Here is a 16589-nt window from a genome sequence, read left to right on the forward strand (position 1 = left end):
TAACAATCAATAATATCATAATAGCGAAATGTTAGTATTATAAATAGGAAAAATATCAGTCACATTTTGCAAAGAATAAAAATTATTACTATTACAATATTTATAATAGGATGTTCACAACAAAATACTGAAATTTTCTCGTCCAATATTTTGCGGTGATAATGTTTATCGTTAATATTGTAATAATAATAAAAATTATGATTTATGAACATTCTCCTAGAAAAAAAAATTATTATCAATATTGTATTGGCAATAGTAATCGTATAATACTATCAATCTAATTTATTTATCTTTAGTTTATGCCTAAGTGCATGACTAATGCTGAAAAGTGAATTCCCATTTGTGATTAACTAAAATATAATTTGAAAATCCAGTACATGAGAACTAGATATTCGAAGTTGGGCCCATTTACCGTCCTTGACCAACCTAAAATGAGCTAAGCCCGCACTGGCTAGTCGGTTCAGATCAGCCCATGATCTCCATTCGGCCCACCTATATATTCGTATTCTCTCTTGCTCGCTTTTTATGTATCGTGTCTTGAGCAACAAGAAGCGAAGGCGAAGCCATTGCCATTTCTCTTTGCTTTTCGGCTCTAACCCTCTCCTCGCTCTCGCTCTCTCTCTCTCTCTGATATCTTATTCCTCTCTCTAAGGTGCGATGGCGTCTCCGATGTTGGAGGACAGTAGCTTCGAAGAAGACCAGCTGGCTTCGATGTCGACCGAGGACATCGTTAGGGCTTCCAGGCTCCTCGACAACGAGATTCGAATTCTCAAGGTAAACAATTTATTTTAGTTTTATTTCATCGGTTTCCACTGTTGTTTTCTAATCCCTGACAAATTCTAAATTTGTGTATTTCTGTGCGCTTTAAAGGAAGAGCTGCAGAGAACGAATCTTGAACTGGACTCGTTCAAGGAAAAGATAAAGGAGAACCAAGAGAAGATCAAACTCAACAAGCAGCTTCCCTATTTGGTTGGTAACATCGTTGAGGTAAGATATATATGCAATTCGCTTGTACTTATATAATGCGTTGAGATTTGTGATCTCTTCTTGTAGTAATTAAATATCTGATATTCAATAGGTTGGTTTTTGTGTAGTCGCTCTTTGAGATGACGATTTTGAAATCGATCAATTTTTTATTAATCTCTTGTTGTCTCCAAGGGACTTCCAAACGGCTTTGGCTGCTTCACCTAATAGTGCCACTTGGGTTTAGTTCATGTTAGGTTGCCTATAAAAGAATTATTTCATATAGTTTCTTTTATTTGAATTCTCATACATGTCTGGCAAGAAAACTGTAATTGCAGTTTTTTATTGTTTTCTGATAGCCCCTGGGGACTTCCATTACAGCTTTTACTATTTTGTAGTCTTTTGTATCGGTGCAATATCTGCTGTGAATTTGAGATCGTAATGGATGATTTTTATTCAAAGTTGTTTCTATCTGAGTATATGCTTGCTTTTCCAGTTCTAGAAAAAATGCAGGAGCAATAAATTGCAATTTAGGGCGTGGACCAAGTTAAATGCTGTGATTTTGTCAGGACAAGAAAATATATGGATGGCTAAGAGAGAACTAGTCCTCTTTTGATGTGCCATTCCAACTTTGTTCTCCTTTTCCTTTTCCTTTCCATCTCTTAATTATTAACAATTATGTGTACCATACACTCATTGCATAGTTTGCATATGATATATGTTGGTGCATCTGTTATATGTGCTAGGGTGGCACACCAATTCACCATTATATATACCTCCAAGGATGATTTTTCATACAAAAATCTAAATATTACATTGCCAAGTGGCATGTAGGTCTCCAATCTCTTTATCTACGGACCAAAACCTCTCCAGAGATCAAGATATACGAGATAGAATCTCTGTAATCTCTTTGATAACATTCTTTCTGATGTATTGCCAAGTGTCACTCTCTTAAGGTGACACATGGGTCTTCATAATCCTTCTTCTGAGGACCATGACTCAATTGACACTCACAAGTTCTTGGATCAGGTAGTGAAACCTTTCATCTAAGTGCTTTCCTTGCAATTTGCTTCCTCACCTGCAGAAGTTGATCTCCAACCTTGACTGACTGAGTTGAGGTAGCTTCTGTATTCTATCTGCACATCTCATGCCCTGGATTGTGAATTGGAGGCTAGAATACTGGGTTTCTTGAGACCTTACTCCTCCCTCTAAGGAGCCTTCCGTTAATCTCACAATCTCATATGTGCATTTCCATGATATTTTTCTAATTGCTTATTACTCTTAATTAATGAAGTCCTAGGCCATAATTGATTACTCACGTCTCCTAGATGGTGGTATTAAAATTCAAGACCATAATTACAAATAGAGACCTCAAGTCACTAGATATAGACAAGCCAGAAGATTGTGATTCTCTCCACTTCTGTTCTAGTGGGTGATTGCTATTTCTCTCTTTTTCTATCTCCATTGATCCAGTGTGCATTGATGCCACCCAAAATCTACCATGTCATCTCGGAACCTATTACTCTACTTATGGAAGGACCCTGAACAATATGTTTTTCCCACACTGCTTATGTAGGGAGATTGATAAATATTTTTTAGTTGATGTATAGTTGGCAACTTTTTAGGATATGGATCATTCATTGTATAGGTTTGAGAGTATCTTTTAGTAGAAATAGGGAATATTTGACTTCTAGGATGGTGAATCAAACCTAATGCTTATTGTATAGAATAAACTAGGGCCTATGTGCTGAGTAGAGCGTGAGTGCTATTTTGATGTAATGGCAGTTATAGAGCTGTTGGGTACTTGTGTCCATCTTTGTGTCCTTTCAGATTTTGGAAATGAACCCAGAAGATGAGGCTGAGGAAGATGGTGCAAATATTGATCTCGACTCTCAAAGGAAGGGTAAATGTGTTGTATTGAAGACATCAACACGCCAGGTAAACCATTTCCATCTGTATCTATGGATTTCATGCTACTTAGAGTTATAAATTATAGTTTTCCTTGTTTGCTTTATTTTGTTTTGAGTTTATTGTTGGTTGGGGGAAGGAAGAGATTGCAATCATGTTTCTTAATATGACACTATATGCATGGAACTTCTATTGTAGATTATTTTATGTACAAGAGGAGTAGTGTTGTCTGAGACATCTTAAACATGTCACATGAGTGCTAGATTGAGCTACCATTTATTTGTTGCATCATTGAATAATTCTCTTCCTTGGTAGGGTATTTGGAGAGCTAAAGTTCCTGTTTGACTTTCTTTATATAAGTGGTAAAAGGGAAGATTCTTACAGATTGATAACTTATCCAAAAAGAAAAGAATCCTTTCTATTCTAATTGGGGCTATATGAAGTTCATCATTTTCTATCTATTTTCAGTTGGCTGAAAATATGTGGTCCATCCTTGTGTACGTTCAAGTTTCTAGGCATTCATGAAGTCTGAGGTAAATGGATATTTATTTAGTGGAGCTGTTGGGTGGCTCCATAGAAGGAGATTGTGTTGTTATAAGCTCCTCCTTTGATTTGTTGTATTTGTAAGAAAGAAACAAACTAGCTTTTGGGGCTCTGAGTAATCTTTATTCTATATGATGTATTGGCTGATTCAATCTTGAGAAGGGCTATCCACTTGCCTGACCCAGTTTTAAATCTGATAGACAACACAGGACATCAAGTTGTACAAAGATTTGTGTGTATTATTTAAGTTTGCTTCTGGGATGCATTACTTGGTTGGTGCCCCTTTTTACTTCTCTAATTTGAAGTAGTTATCAATCATATATGCTCCTTTGTGCATTTTGCAGCGTTCTTAATATATTTACTAGATCTTTTTAACACTCATTATCAAGTGTTCCTGTAAAACTCTCCATGTAAAATATTTCTTGCCAATCTTTTAATGTTAACTGGAATGCTATTACCCAATACTGTTAAATCTTGATGGATTTTGATTATTTGTTGAAAATTTTGTTCTCTTTAAGCTTGTTCTCTCCTATCTAGAAAGCCTGCAATCTTATTTTAACCCACCTGTTTCCCATGTTTTGATTGCAGACTATCTTCCTGCCTGTGGTTGGTCTTGTTGATCCTGATAAGCTAAAGCCTGGGGATTTGGTTGGGGTGAACAAAGACAGTTACTTGATCTTGGATACCTTGCCATCTGAATATGATTCTCGAGTTAAGGCTATGGAGGTTGATGAAAAGCCAACTGAAGACTACAATGATATTGGAGGGCTTGAGAAACAAGCAAGTTCCATAGCTTTAACATATTTACATACTGTTCTTATTGGCTGATGTTAGGTTGTTATAATATTGTTTCTCAATTGGATTTATTCTCAACAGATCCAAGAACTTGTTGAAGCTATTGTTTTGCCTATGACACACAAAGAGCGGTTTCAGAGGTTAGGGATTCGCCCACCCAAAGGAGTGCTTTTATATGGACCTCCTGGCACTGGGAAAACTCTAATGGCTCGTGCCTGTGCAGCCCAAACTAATGCTACTTTCTTGAAGTTGGCAGGCCCCCAACTTGTCCAGGTAATTTTTGTTAAATAATCTCCAGTTAATGAAGTTTCATGAGCTGTGTTACTGCCTTTTAAATTAATGTTCATCATCATTTACGTTTGACTTAGGTAAACATTTCTTCAGAAAATATCCCGTTATTATGCAATTATTATGTTTTATCATTTATGCATGCACTCAAGCAGGTGCTGATTTATTTTGCTCTAGGGGAGTAGTCAAGTTCATTGTTATTAACTAGAGTGCTTATGAATTTAGATGTTCATTGGGGATGGAGCAAAACTTGTCCGTGATGCTTTTCAACTTGCAAAGGAGAAATCTCCTTGCATCATCTTCATAGATGAAATTGATGCTATTGGCACAAAGCGGTTTGACAGGTAAAGCAGCTTTAACCATATTTTATAGTTCCACTAGTTTGTATTGTATATTGCTTGGATTTTAGTTCCACGAGCCAGATTTTGATTAATCATTTAGCATTAAATACCTCACTGATGCATACTTTTTTTTTAATCTGTTAATGCAGTGAAGTTAGCGGGGATAGGGAAGTTCAACGTACAATGTTAGAATTGCTTAATCAGCTTGATGGCTTTAGTAGTGATGAGCGGATAAAGGTTTTTATTTCTTCCCTTCAATTGGTGGTAATTTCAGTGTAATGGTCATTATGAGGATGGTATTGTTGGGTCCTTACTTCCTTAATGGAATGCCTGAAGATCATTTCTTCTGGACTTGAACTTGTTATGAGCTATCACTTCTACCATCTGGCATCAACAACCATGCTTGGGTTGCATCTGCTTTTATTATAATCCCACATTGGTTCCTTTTTGTAATTATGCAGGTCATTGGTTCCAATATTTTCCATGTTAATTTTTGTTTTGGTGTATTCCATTAAACTACAGGTGATAGCAGCAACTAATAGAGCTGATATTTTAGATCCTGCACTCATGCGTTCTGGTCGATTAGATCGTAAAATTGAGTTTCCACATCCCACTGAAGAAGCGAGAGCTAGAATCTTGCAGGTTTCAACAATTCTTCCTTTTCTGAAATTTAAACAATACATTGTAATTGTTCCCTTCTGAATCATTTGCATTGTGATTGTAGATCCACTCTAGAAAGATGAATGTTCACCCGGATGTCAACTTTGAAGAGTTGGCTCGATCTACTGATGATTTCAATGGGGCACAACTGAAAGCTGTATGTGTGGAGGCAGGCATGCTTGCTTTGCGACGTGATGCTACTGAGGTTGGTCTCTGTGTGTGCGCGCGCATGAGTGTGCTTGTAGAAGAGAATTTAAAGGATATAACATTAAGGAGACAATGACAATATCACTGCTAGTGATCAAGTGCATCATCTTCATGGTTTGAGTCATTATAGTTGCATTGGTCTGTTACAAATAGAAAAGTAGTTTCTTGAACAGTAAACTATTCTACTCATGCATTCTCAAGTTTGAAATTTTTTGTTTGGAGAGACCTCTCATGTAGTAGTAATTGCTCCAACTTTTTTGCAGGTGAACCATGAGGACTTCAATGAAGGCATCATCCAAGTTCAAGCCAAAAAGAAATCAAGCCTGAATTACTACGCTTAGATTTAGATTGTGGCTGAAGGGGTGTTGAAGAGGAAAGCATGTTTCAGGGTTTAAATTGCTTCAGATAACTCCAAAGCAAGAAGTGGCCGTGCAAAATCTCTGGATTCCAGGAAGTAGTGTCTTCTTAGAAGCCTAAATTATTAGAACCTGGTGCATAACGAGTTATTGTGAGTTTAACATGATATTCATGTTCCTTATGGAACTGGTGCCAGATGGCTGGCCGGCCCGGCTGTTATGTGCAGTCCGAAATACTAGATGGTAATTTGGGGTGTACTAATGTTGGCTTTACCTAATTAGTATTTGATGTCACGGGTGATGCTTAATCTATGGAGTGCATCATAATATTTAATGTTGCCGTACTTATTATTTTTCACAATAATATTATTTAAAAAAAGCCAGAAGGATAATAATGTTAGGAAGTGTCTTAGGATTAAATGCAGATATAAGCACACTTTGTTTTTCAGATAATATATATTTTACTACATATAATTTTTTTATTTTTAAATATTTTTAATTAATAATAAATATATTATATTTCGAACCAAATCTTTTACGTTAGTTCCAAGGGAGGTGCTGGTCATAGTAAGGTGTGTAATTTTGTGCACCCCGTTAGTTCCAAGGGAGGTGTTGGTCATAGTAAGGTGTGTAATTTTGTGCACCCCGTTAGTTCCAAGGGAGGTGTTGGTCATAGTAAGGTGTGTAATTTTGTGCACTCCATTTGACACAGTAACTTTACCCATTGTTAAGTATAGATGTCAAAAGGGTCGGTCCGGCCAGCCCGGTCTTGCTCGAGTCGGCTCACGGGCTTTTTAAATGGGTCGGGCCCGGCCCACGGCCCCCCTACAAAGGGCCCGGATCGGGTCGGGCCTGGCCTTTTTTTTTTCTTTTTTTAAAATAATTTTTTAAAAAATAATACATATAATATATATATATAAATATCAAAATAATACATATATAACAATTAATTTTTTTCTTTTAAAAATATCTTCTATCTTAATTCTTAAGTTTTAAATATTATTTTATTATTTTATATTTCAAAATTCTATATACCTTATGAATTGATATGAAAAATAATGTACATATAAAAAGAAGAATATTTATTTATAATTTAAATATATAAAAAATTTAACTTAAAAATTTTAAATAAATTGATGGTTATTATTTATATATATTGCGAAATTAAATATTTTAGTATTCAATATCAATAATTACTAAAGAATAACAAAATTAAAAAAAAAAATCAGTAAGGGCCTTATTGGCCCATAAGGGCCACGAGCTGGGCCCTTAAACGGGCCGGGTCGGGCCGTGGGCCCAATTTCTTTGGCCCAGCCCGGTCCCCCAATGGGGGCCGGTCTCGGCCCGGCCTGTTTGAACAGTAACGGGCCAGGCCAAAGCCCGGCCCATCATGGGCTGGGCCGGGCAGCCCGCTGGCCGCCCGACTCTTTTGACACCTCTATTGTTAAGAGTGTCTACAAAGGAGTTACTATTTTGGCGTGTGCTAAATTATTATTTTATAAATTTAAATAGTGTTACACTCCTGAATTTTATATTTGTTTCAATGGCAAGTTGTAAATAGAGGTGTTATTTTAATATTTTTTTTATTATAAATATAATTTAAAATTTAAAATTTAAAGAGTAAATAATAAATTAAAATAAATTCTAACAATTAACTAAAATACTTATTTTAAATTAAAATCAAAATATATAATTCTAACCTAAAAATATCAATTTAAATTCTAACAATTAATTATAATAATTGTTTATGCAACTCTCCCAAACACCTCATATTAAATATTTATAATTGATTAATATATATATATAATATACATTCACCCTTCTAGAACCTTCTTCTTTTCTGCGCCTCTCTTACTCTGCTCAAGGCTCGTCCTCGCCCTCAATGCAATCTAGAATTCGCCTTGCCGGTTGTTGCCTCTTGCGTTGCTCGCCCTCGCCCTCGCAAGCTTCTTCTAGCTCAACGCTACTCGTCCTTGCCTTATTCTCACGCTGCTCGTCCTCGTCTTTTGCCTATGGTTCTCTCTTGCTTTGTCTTGTCTCCTCTGTTCAGGTATATATATATATATATATAATATAAAATATTCGTTGATTTTTTTATCATTAACAAATGTTGTAATATCCTAAAATTTGGAAATAAATAATAATTATTCAAATCGGTGTTCGAGGACATTATGGAATATTTGAGAATTTAAGAGGAAGTATTTATTTATAGTGATTATTGAATATTTATGGGTTAAAAAGAAAAAGAAAATATTAATTTATTTGGGTATTTAGAGAATTAAGAAAAAAAAATGGTTAAGTGTAGCATATTGAGGTTTTAAACTTTATATTACTATATCATTTAGTGTGTAGTATGTATTATATGTTATAAATAAAATAATAACCAAGCAATTCAAAAATTGGAAGTGGTAGCCGAGCCTAGGTATACATAGGAATATAATAATAGTTCATGTGGTCCTATGTGCATGGATATATATGAGCTAGCAGAAAGTTTCTTTTAAGTATAGCATGGTGTGTACTTAAATTGAGAAACAAGGCATACGGATGGTCAAGCGCGCGAGGGCCCATGTGAGGGGCGCGAGATCGATTCCTGAAGGCTGCGTGCGTTGGGAAAATAAATTAGGTAGAAATTTTCTGGGCGCCCGAAACGGTGCCGTTTCATGAGAGACGGTTGAGCGTGCTGGACTGCCACGCGGTAGTTTCTGACTATGTTGCACGAAAATGGAAATAGAAAACGTTTTCGATGGGAAACGGAAATATGAAAACAGTATTTTTCTAAAAAAGTAGGAAACGGAAACGCGGGGTAAACTGTAAATTTAAAAAATATAAGAATTTTTTTATAAATATAATTTTTAATATAAAAAAATATTCAAACATAAATAATAAATATAAGTTCAAACAAAAACAAACATAAAATTCACAATATATTCAACCAATAATCAATAATATTTAAAAAAAATATTATCACTTACTAATTAAAATAATGGCTCATAGGTTAATATATTTTGTGGCTATTAGCACTTTAAAGTCTTGGTCTGCTCTCTCAGTCTGACATCCACGAAGGTTACTTCTGACATGGCATTAAAGATATTCAATTATGTGGAGCAGAGCGTCCAAAATGGAGGAAGAATGCAGAGCTCTCTGCAATTGTATTGAGCTTTCGCTTGCAGCCCAATACGAGGGCTACAAAACCTACTGTGATGAACTGGAAGAAGCAGACAGCGACAACCAGCAGGGGCGATCGAACTGGAAGAAGAAGACGACGGTGACTAGCGATGGAGATCGAACTAGAAGAAGCAGATGGCGGCGACGGCCGAAGGCGATCGAACTGAAAGAAGAGAAGGAAGGAAGGAAGGAGGTAGAGCAATTTTTAAGGATTTGCCTCTGTTGTTGCCTGTTTAGCAGCAATCACCGGAAACGCGTTTCCAATTGGAGACACGTTTCCAGCCAAGTTTTCAAAATTCTGAAACGGCCCAAATTTTTTAAAAATTACACAAACGGCCCGAAAAATGTTTCGGGCCATTTTTCTCGTTTTCGAAACAGGAAACGGTTCGAAAATGCCGAAACAGCGCCTCCGAGCTGTTTCCGTGCTTCATAGGTTTCTGGAGCCTAATTTTTTTTGCCATTTAAGGGCCGAGAATGGGGTGAATTTGCTGGGGGGTTAAACAGCGAGTAAAGAAGGAAAATTTTAGGCATGAGGGAAGGCACAAGGATGCTGTAAAATCAAGGAAAATTCAAGTTAATCTTGGTTTAATTGAAGTTTAATTAGTCAGGTAAGTATGGAAACGTGTGTTAATTAATATGTGCGGTTGAAATTTCGTTTTGGGTCCAATTTTATTAATTTTGAGCGGTTATATTAATTTGCAGTGTGTATTATTTTGGTGGGATTCAAGCATAAAAACGCTATAAACGATTAGATACAAGCAAGCTCCCTCTACCCTTACAATCTCTTACCATTTTGTGAACCCCTCGTCTTCCTTCAATTCGTTTCGGTTTCGCGTATTAATTATATGAATTAAGGATGTTATTGGCGTGATTTAATTTAAATTAAATATGAGACTCGTTGGGGTTTTATTTGTGGTACGCCTACGTGAGATTTTAAACGGTTAAATTATTTATATTATACGGTTAGATTTAATTAATGTGAGCCACGGGTTTTATTAATCGATATTAAACGTTTTACTTCGCAGCGGGAGTGCAAGAAATGTAAGAAACGACCGTGTAAAGGCAAGCTCCTAACCCTCTCTTCCTGTTCTTTAATACCTGTGAGAGACCCCGTGATTTCTTGTATTTTATCATCTCCCTTACTCTAATTCGACGCATAGCCTTATTTGTTGAATTATTATCCATTCGTTTTAATTTAAATTAAATCCGAGACTTCTAGAATTTTATTCGTTGTGAGCCTATGGGGGTTTGTACCGCCCCCACTCCTTTTGGGAATGATGTTGACCCAGCTTAGGGACTAGGTTTCTAGACGTGCGGGTTATTTATGATTTTCTCAGATTTATTTATGGTTCGGTTAGAGCTATCGAGCAGTAGGGCAGGGGTCGGTTGTTGGTAACGTTGGGGTAGACTATTGTACGGCCCTGAAGTGGACCGTCAAGTGGACACTCCTAGTCACTGACCGTTGACCGGTGCCGGGCACTGCTGACTAGCTCTATCAGTATGTGATTTACTGCATATTTAGAATTATTATATTGATGTCCATGATTTGATATGCACATGGGTACGAGTTGCATATTGGGATATTCATTTATTGAGTATGCTTGGACACGGACATTCTAGTTTGATTAGGTTGCATATGGCACGGGCATATGCATCGCGTGTGGTTTATTATGTGGGCAGAGCATAGCCTGATGCTTGGATGTATGGGCGTCGGTGTATCACGTTGATGCTCACTACACAATTGCATTGTTGTGTGCATTGCATGGTTACTGGTAGTTATTAGTTCTCGGATGGGAGTACCGTTCCAGGGGAGCCTATGGCTCGGGTGTCGAGAGTACCAACAGGGACGAGTGTCGGGAGTATCGACATGGACGGGTGACGGGAGTACTGACCCAGGATTGCGCGCACAGATTTGCTGGAGGTATTTGATACGGTCCAGGGCAGCGACAGGTTGGTATGGGACTTGGGTGCCAGATGTCTTGTGTAGGCCCCAAGAACCGGTATGTGCTTTTATTATGCTGTACTATTGTGTTATAGCGTCTCATGGGTTGTGTGTACCTGAGGGTTTATACTGGGGAGAATGTTCTGGATATGTTCAGCCTTCGGCCTTTCTTTTCTTATGCTTGCTGAGTCTCTCAACTCACCTTGTTTTCCATCATTCCAGGTAGTGGCAGCGTGAGTCAAGAGCAATGGAGTCAGCTTCTAGCGGTAGAGTCGGTATGGTGTACAGGCAGTCTCGTTAGTCCTTGTCAACTCTGATGGTTCAGTAGGATTTACTCTATTATTTTTACTGTGCCAGGTCATTCCTCGAGTCTCGTGTATGTTGGCACAGGAATTTGTATTCTTTTATTTATCTTGTGATCGCTGTGCTAGCGGGGTACCCGAAGTGCATGCATGTATATATGGTTTCGCTTCCGTTGTTTTAAATTTTGTGTATGCATGTTAGGGTGGTTCTTGTCTTGTGTTCATCCTTTTTCTCCTCCCGTAGGCGCTCCCGTTCGGGTAATCCGGGTGTTTGGGGATATCCGGGCGGGGGTGCTTACAAATGCAATCTTTGATTTTCTCTCTCTAAAAGTTATAAAAATGACACCGAATGAGGGAAGTTACCATTTTGCAACTTGATATACCACTCCCGTTGGAGTGGACATTTTGTATTTTGGGATGCCATTTCGACAATTACACGGATGGCACCCCGAATGACAACTCCCATTGGAGTTGCTCTTAAATTAAACAGAGATGAGGGAGAAAGGCAAATGGAATTGCGCCCGACCTAATGTAAGTTGACTCATTTCTTCTCCTCTCACTCTCTCTCACACGACACACACACACACACACACACACACATTTTCTCTCTCCCTCCCTCCTTACACCTCCGACGACATCTCCTACACCAGCGGTGTCTTTCCAACTCTAGCATCCCCCTACCAATGGCGGCCCTCTCTCTCTCTCTAGCTCTCTCTCACACTCTCTCCAGACTCTACTTCACAAATACCAAACAAACATACATCTTCGTCTTCTTTCTTCTTCCTAAGATCCCTTCTTTTGCCATGGCCTCTGCCTTGTTCTCCGCACCCACATTCCAGGGTCTCAGACCCCTCAACAAGCCCACTGACTCCTGCTTCTTTCCCTCAATACCCTCCTCCATCAAAGTCACGATGGTCGATAAGCGGCGGAGCTGGGGCGACGGTGCGAAAGTGAAGCTGAACCCGTCGCTGGTGATAAGATTGAGCACGAGGCTGTCACTGTTTCTGGGGAGGTTCGTGTTCTTCAACTTCAGAGGGAGAACGTGGCGAAGCAAGGGCTGCCGGAGTAGAACGGCGTGACCCACTGCGAGGCCGGTGACAGTAGGGCCAAGGAGTACGTGAGCCTGCTCAAGTCCAACGATCCCGTCGGATTCAACATCGTCGACGTCCTCGCTTAGGGCTCCATCAGCCACATCGTCGCCTACTACATTCTCACCACCTCCAGCAAAGGCTACGACCCCAAGTTCTTCGGCTAAAATATATAAATTTAATTGCTTTAATTTATAGTGTTGCCTAATTAGTTTCTAGTACTAATTAGAATCATCATCCAATGAATATATATATATATATATATTTGTTGTTCGCATGTGATCTCTACCTCCGGTTTGATTTGCTTCAGTTTATCAATTTTAAATTTGATAAACTCAATATTCATCTCGATAAAATATATTTTGAGTTTGTTTTTTAAGATAAACGAGTTGAGTTTGAAGTTAACTTTTGTTGTGTCATAGGTAAAAGTCCAAAAGCCCATAATATTTTTTGGGGCTAAAAGGCATAAATTTTCCATCTGGGGGGGTCCTACACAAAGCACGCAAACATAATAAGTTTGACATTTAAAAATTCTTTTAAATATTCCAAGAAAAAGATAGATAATTATCCATAGCGAATTTTAATCCTAAAATGGTTATGAAATATTTTGATAAATATCATCCCTAAGAAATTCTATCCTTAAAAGAGGTAAAATAAATATTATCTATAAAAGATACAAGTTATCTGTATCTTAATTCTAATAGATTTTAGAATATCAAGATAAGTGTTATCTACAAGAATATTAATTCTGTTACATTTTAAATCACTCCATATTTCTCTATGAATAAGAAGACATTTATTCCTGAAGGGGGGAACGTCTTTAATATTAATTTCAATACAGTTTCTTTCATCATACTCTGTGACTAACTTAAGCGTCAAAGTGTTTGCGTGGGGACTTCCCTGAGCCTTCTGATTGTTTTCTTATTTTTGCAGACTCAGACAGCTTGAAGACAACGTTTCCATTCTATAAATTTATTGTTATAATCGTGCAACAACTTTAAATCTTGATTTGTAAACGAGTCGAGATTGAACTCAATAAAACTCGACTTGTTAAAATTTGTGAACATATTCAATTATAGTCTCGTGAACATCTTTAATTAAAAATTCACGAATAATTAGCAATCAGACTTGTTTATAAATATATTAATAAATTAATTTATAATTTTATAAAATATTTTTAATATAAAATTATTATAATAAAAAATTATAAAAAATTATTAAATTTAAGAATTTTAAAATTATTATATATATTTATTTAATTATTTAACATAATATAATATACGTACATATAACAAAATAAAAAATTAATTTAGCTAAACCAAACATACCCATATAAATAAGGGTAACTTAGAAACTCCTTAAGCTAATTTCTGGAAGCTGTGTGTGTACAGATTGAAAAGGAAGACACCATCAACCTCAGCCCCTTCGCCTCAAGCCCATTGCTGCTACGCCCTTATCCTATACTGAACTACCGTTAGCTGCTATCATCCTCGTTATTACACACCCTATCCGCTGGTGGAGGAAAGGTGGCCAGAGATGGAGGAAGAGTGAGAGAGTGTGTGTGTGTGTGTCATGTGAGAAAGAGTAAGAGGAGAAGAAATGGGTCAACTTACATTCAGTCACGCGCGCATCTCATTTGTCCATTTCTCTCTCACTTTCTATGTGTTTAATTTAACGGTGAGTAACCCTACCCACCGTTAAATGTGGTGCACAAAATTGCACTCAATAGTAAGTACTCTAAGAGGAGTCGTTTTACAGGCCCGATAGGCTTACCGAGCCCCTTACAGAAATGGGGCAAAAAGACAATTTTGCCCCCGCCCACTGCTGCTCTCTCCTTGCTCGCTCATCTTTTTTCTATAGCCGCCGCCTTGCTGTTGCCCTCGTCTCGCCTCGACGAAGCGAGGCGAGGTGAGGCGATGATGACGAGCCAAAGGGCAACAAGGCTACGGGGGCGAGGCGAGGGCAGCAGCCATGGAAGGGAGACGAGCGAGCAGAGAGAGCGCAGCAGTGGCCCACTTTGCAAATTTGCAAAGTGGATGAGGGAAAAATCGTCTTTTTTCCCTCTTTCGGTAAGGCGGTCGGTAAACCTGTCAAACTCTCTAGACTTTTCCAAATAGCGACAGTCGGCGAGGTAAGGGCGACGACCATGGAAGGGAGACGAGCGAGCAAGGAAAGAGCAGTAGTGGCCCACTTTGCAAATTTGCAAAGTGGGTAGGGGCAAAATCATCTTTTTGCCCCATTTTGGTAAGGTGGTCAATAAGCCTGTCGGGCTCTCTAGACTTTTCCCTCAGAGAGTATTTGTAATGATGATGTTAATCGTGCAAATTAATGCAAGCGCAAGGGAAGTTGAGCAATCAATGATCTTAGAAATAACTCTATTTGTTTGCTCCTCTGGTCTTTTTCAAGTAGTATTGTTTTTGGCGAAGACGTACACACTAAAGGTGATCGTCAAAATAAAATTTTTCTTCTTCAATTTTTATTTTCTTTTTTATGTGAAATTTTAAAATTTTGAATAACATTAGGAATCATGATTGATGGCACCTCTTTATTGGAGAAGATTAAAGAGATTATGTGTCATTGTCTCTTTTGCCTAACACTTCTTTCGATGAGAATACAATACACAACTAATGACATCAGACGATAACTCCCAACATTACTCAAATTTTTAGTGGTTATGAATGTAGTCTTGAACAGTACAAAATCACTCATTTAGATATCTAGACAACAAATGATATGCATGTGCGCTAACATGGATATTTTCTAGTGTTTCCCCAGCTCCCCCCCTTCGCTTTCTCTCTCTCTCTCTCTCTAATGTTTCCTCAATTTCATTTTTCTCTCCGACTACTTCTCACTCACTCTATCTGGTATCTCCACAATTCCCTCTCTCTATCCAGTAAAGCTACATAGCTCTAACTCAAACAATTGGAATAGCTAAGAGCAAATGAGGAGGATTTGAAAAGAAAGAGAATGAAGGAAAAGACCAAAGTCAAAGCTGCTCAAACTCTACATGTGGCTAATTGTGAAGACTCATCTTTTTCCTCGTCCTCGAAATCAAACAATGACAAAGAAAGAGAGGGAGTTGAGGAGATGTTGGAGAGAGATAATGGGAGTTGAGGAGATGTCGAAGAAAAAAGGGGGGGGGGAGTTGAGGAGATATTGGAGAGAGAGAAAGGTGAAGAGATGCAACCAAATATAGAGAAGAAAACTAGAGACATTGCCGAATTTGAGGTGATGTAGCCAAAAAGAAAGAGAGTAGATACATGAGACGTTAAAGAAATAAGAGATGTTGGAGGAGACGTTGGAGAGAGAGAGAGAGAGAATTGAGGAGACACAACATGATAGAGAAAATGAGACTACAGACGTCGGTAGATCTAAGGTGATGTAGACTGAGAAAGAGGGAGCTAAGGAAGCATTAAAAAAAAAAAAGAAGAGATGCAAGAAATGCTAAAGAAAGAGATGTAGTCAAAAAGAAAGAAAATGAGCTACAGAGATGCTGTCGAAGAGAGAGAAAATTGAGGAGATACCGGAGAGAGATGAGACGTTAGAGAGAGAGAGAGAGGATGGAGTGGAGGGAGAGAAAACTGAGAAGATACTAGAAAATTGTCACGTCAACGCGTGTGTATATTATTTATTGATTTGGTATTTAAATGAATAATTTTGCGTGATTTGAGGACATATTTGAAATCACAAAAAATTGAAAGTCTCACCAGAGGAAAAAAATACAACCGTAAAAGTTGCAAAAGTATGATGTTAGTTACGTATCTTATCAATGTAGAGAGCAAAGTCTCACACTGGCCATGCATACATTCATGAGAATATAATCATCCATTGGCAGGTTGTGTATCTTATCCATGTGGAGAGCAAAGTCTCACACTAGCCATACATACATTCATGAGAATATTATCATCCATTGGCAGTTTGTGAAGTGAATAATCATTACTATCTTTCCCATGAAACTAGTAAAATACATTTGATAGAAGTCCATGGCAAGCACTCAAGAAAAGTTATTTGTACTTTTTAATTTTTATTCT

At 37.7% G+C, this 16589-nt stretch overlaps 1 protein-coding gene and 1 pseudogene across 1 annotated transcript; both read left to right on the plus strand.

The window, feature by feature from the left end:
• The first annotated feature begins 582 nt into the window (after positions 1 to 582).
• Positions 583 to 6355, plus strand: LOC127808091 (26S proteasome regulatory subunit 6A homolog). The gene is made up of 10 exons (XM_052346456.1): positions 583 to 774; positions 871 to 987; positions 2794 to 2901; positions 4003 to 4194; positions 4291 to 4482; positions 4723 to 4841; positions 4988 to 5075; positions 5361 to 5480; positions 5563 to 5703; positions 5969 to 6355. The coding sequence occupies exons 1-10, from the start codon at positions 658 to 660 to the stop codon at positions 6044 to 6046; spliced, it is 1272 nt and encodes a 423-aa protein (XP_052202416.1). The 5' UTR covers positions 583 to 657; the 3' UTR covers positions 6047 to 6355.
• Positions 6356 to 12273: 5918 nt separating this feature from the next.
• Positions 12274 to 12725, plus strand: LOC127793900 (photosystem I reaction center subunit V, chloroplastic-like; annotated as a pseudogene).
• The last annotated feature ends 3864 nt before the right edge of the window (positions 12726 to 16589 follow it).

The sequence above is a fragment of the Diospyros lotus genome, chromosome 1, assembly GCF_014633365.1.
Source record: "Diospyros lotus cultivar Yz01 chromosome 1, ASM1463336v1, whole genome shotgun sequence".
Classification (NCBI taxonomy): Eukaryota; Viridiplantae; Streptophyta; class Magnoliopsida; order Ericales; family Ebenaceae; genus Diospyros; species Diospyros lotus.

What these genes read in the sequence shown, in the direction of transcription:
- LOC127808091 (XM_052346456.1), top strand. Translation starts at nt 658, where the DNA reads ATGGCGTCTCCGATGTTGGAGGACAGTAGCTTCGAAGAAGACCAGCTG. An exon ending in CGAGAGCTAGAATCTTGCAG is followed by an intron (nt 5,481 to 5,562) that starts GTTTCAACAATT and finishes TTGTGATTGTAG; the next exon opens with ATCCACTCTAGAAAGATGAA. An exon ending in TGCGACGTGATGCTACTGAG is followed by an intron (nt 5,704 to 5,968) that starts GTTGGTCTCTGT and finishes ACTTTTTTGCAG; the next exon opens with GTGAACCATGAGGACTTCAA.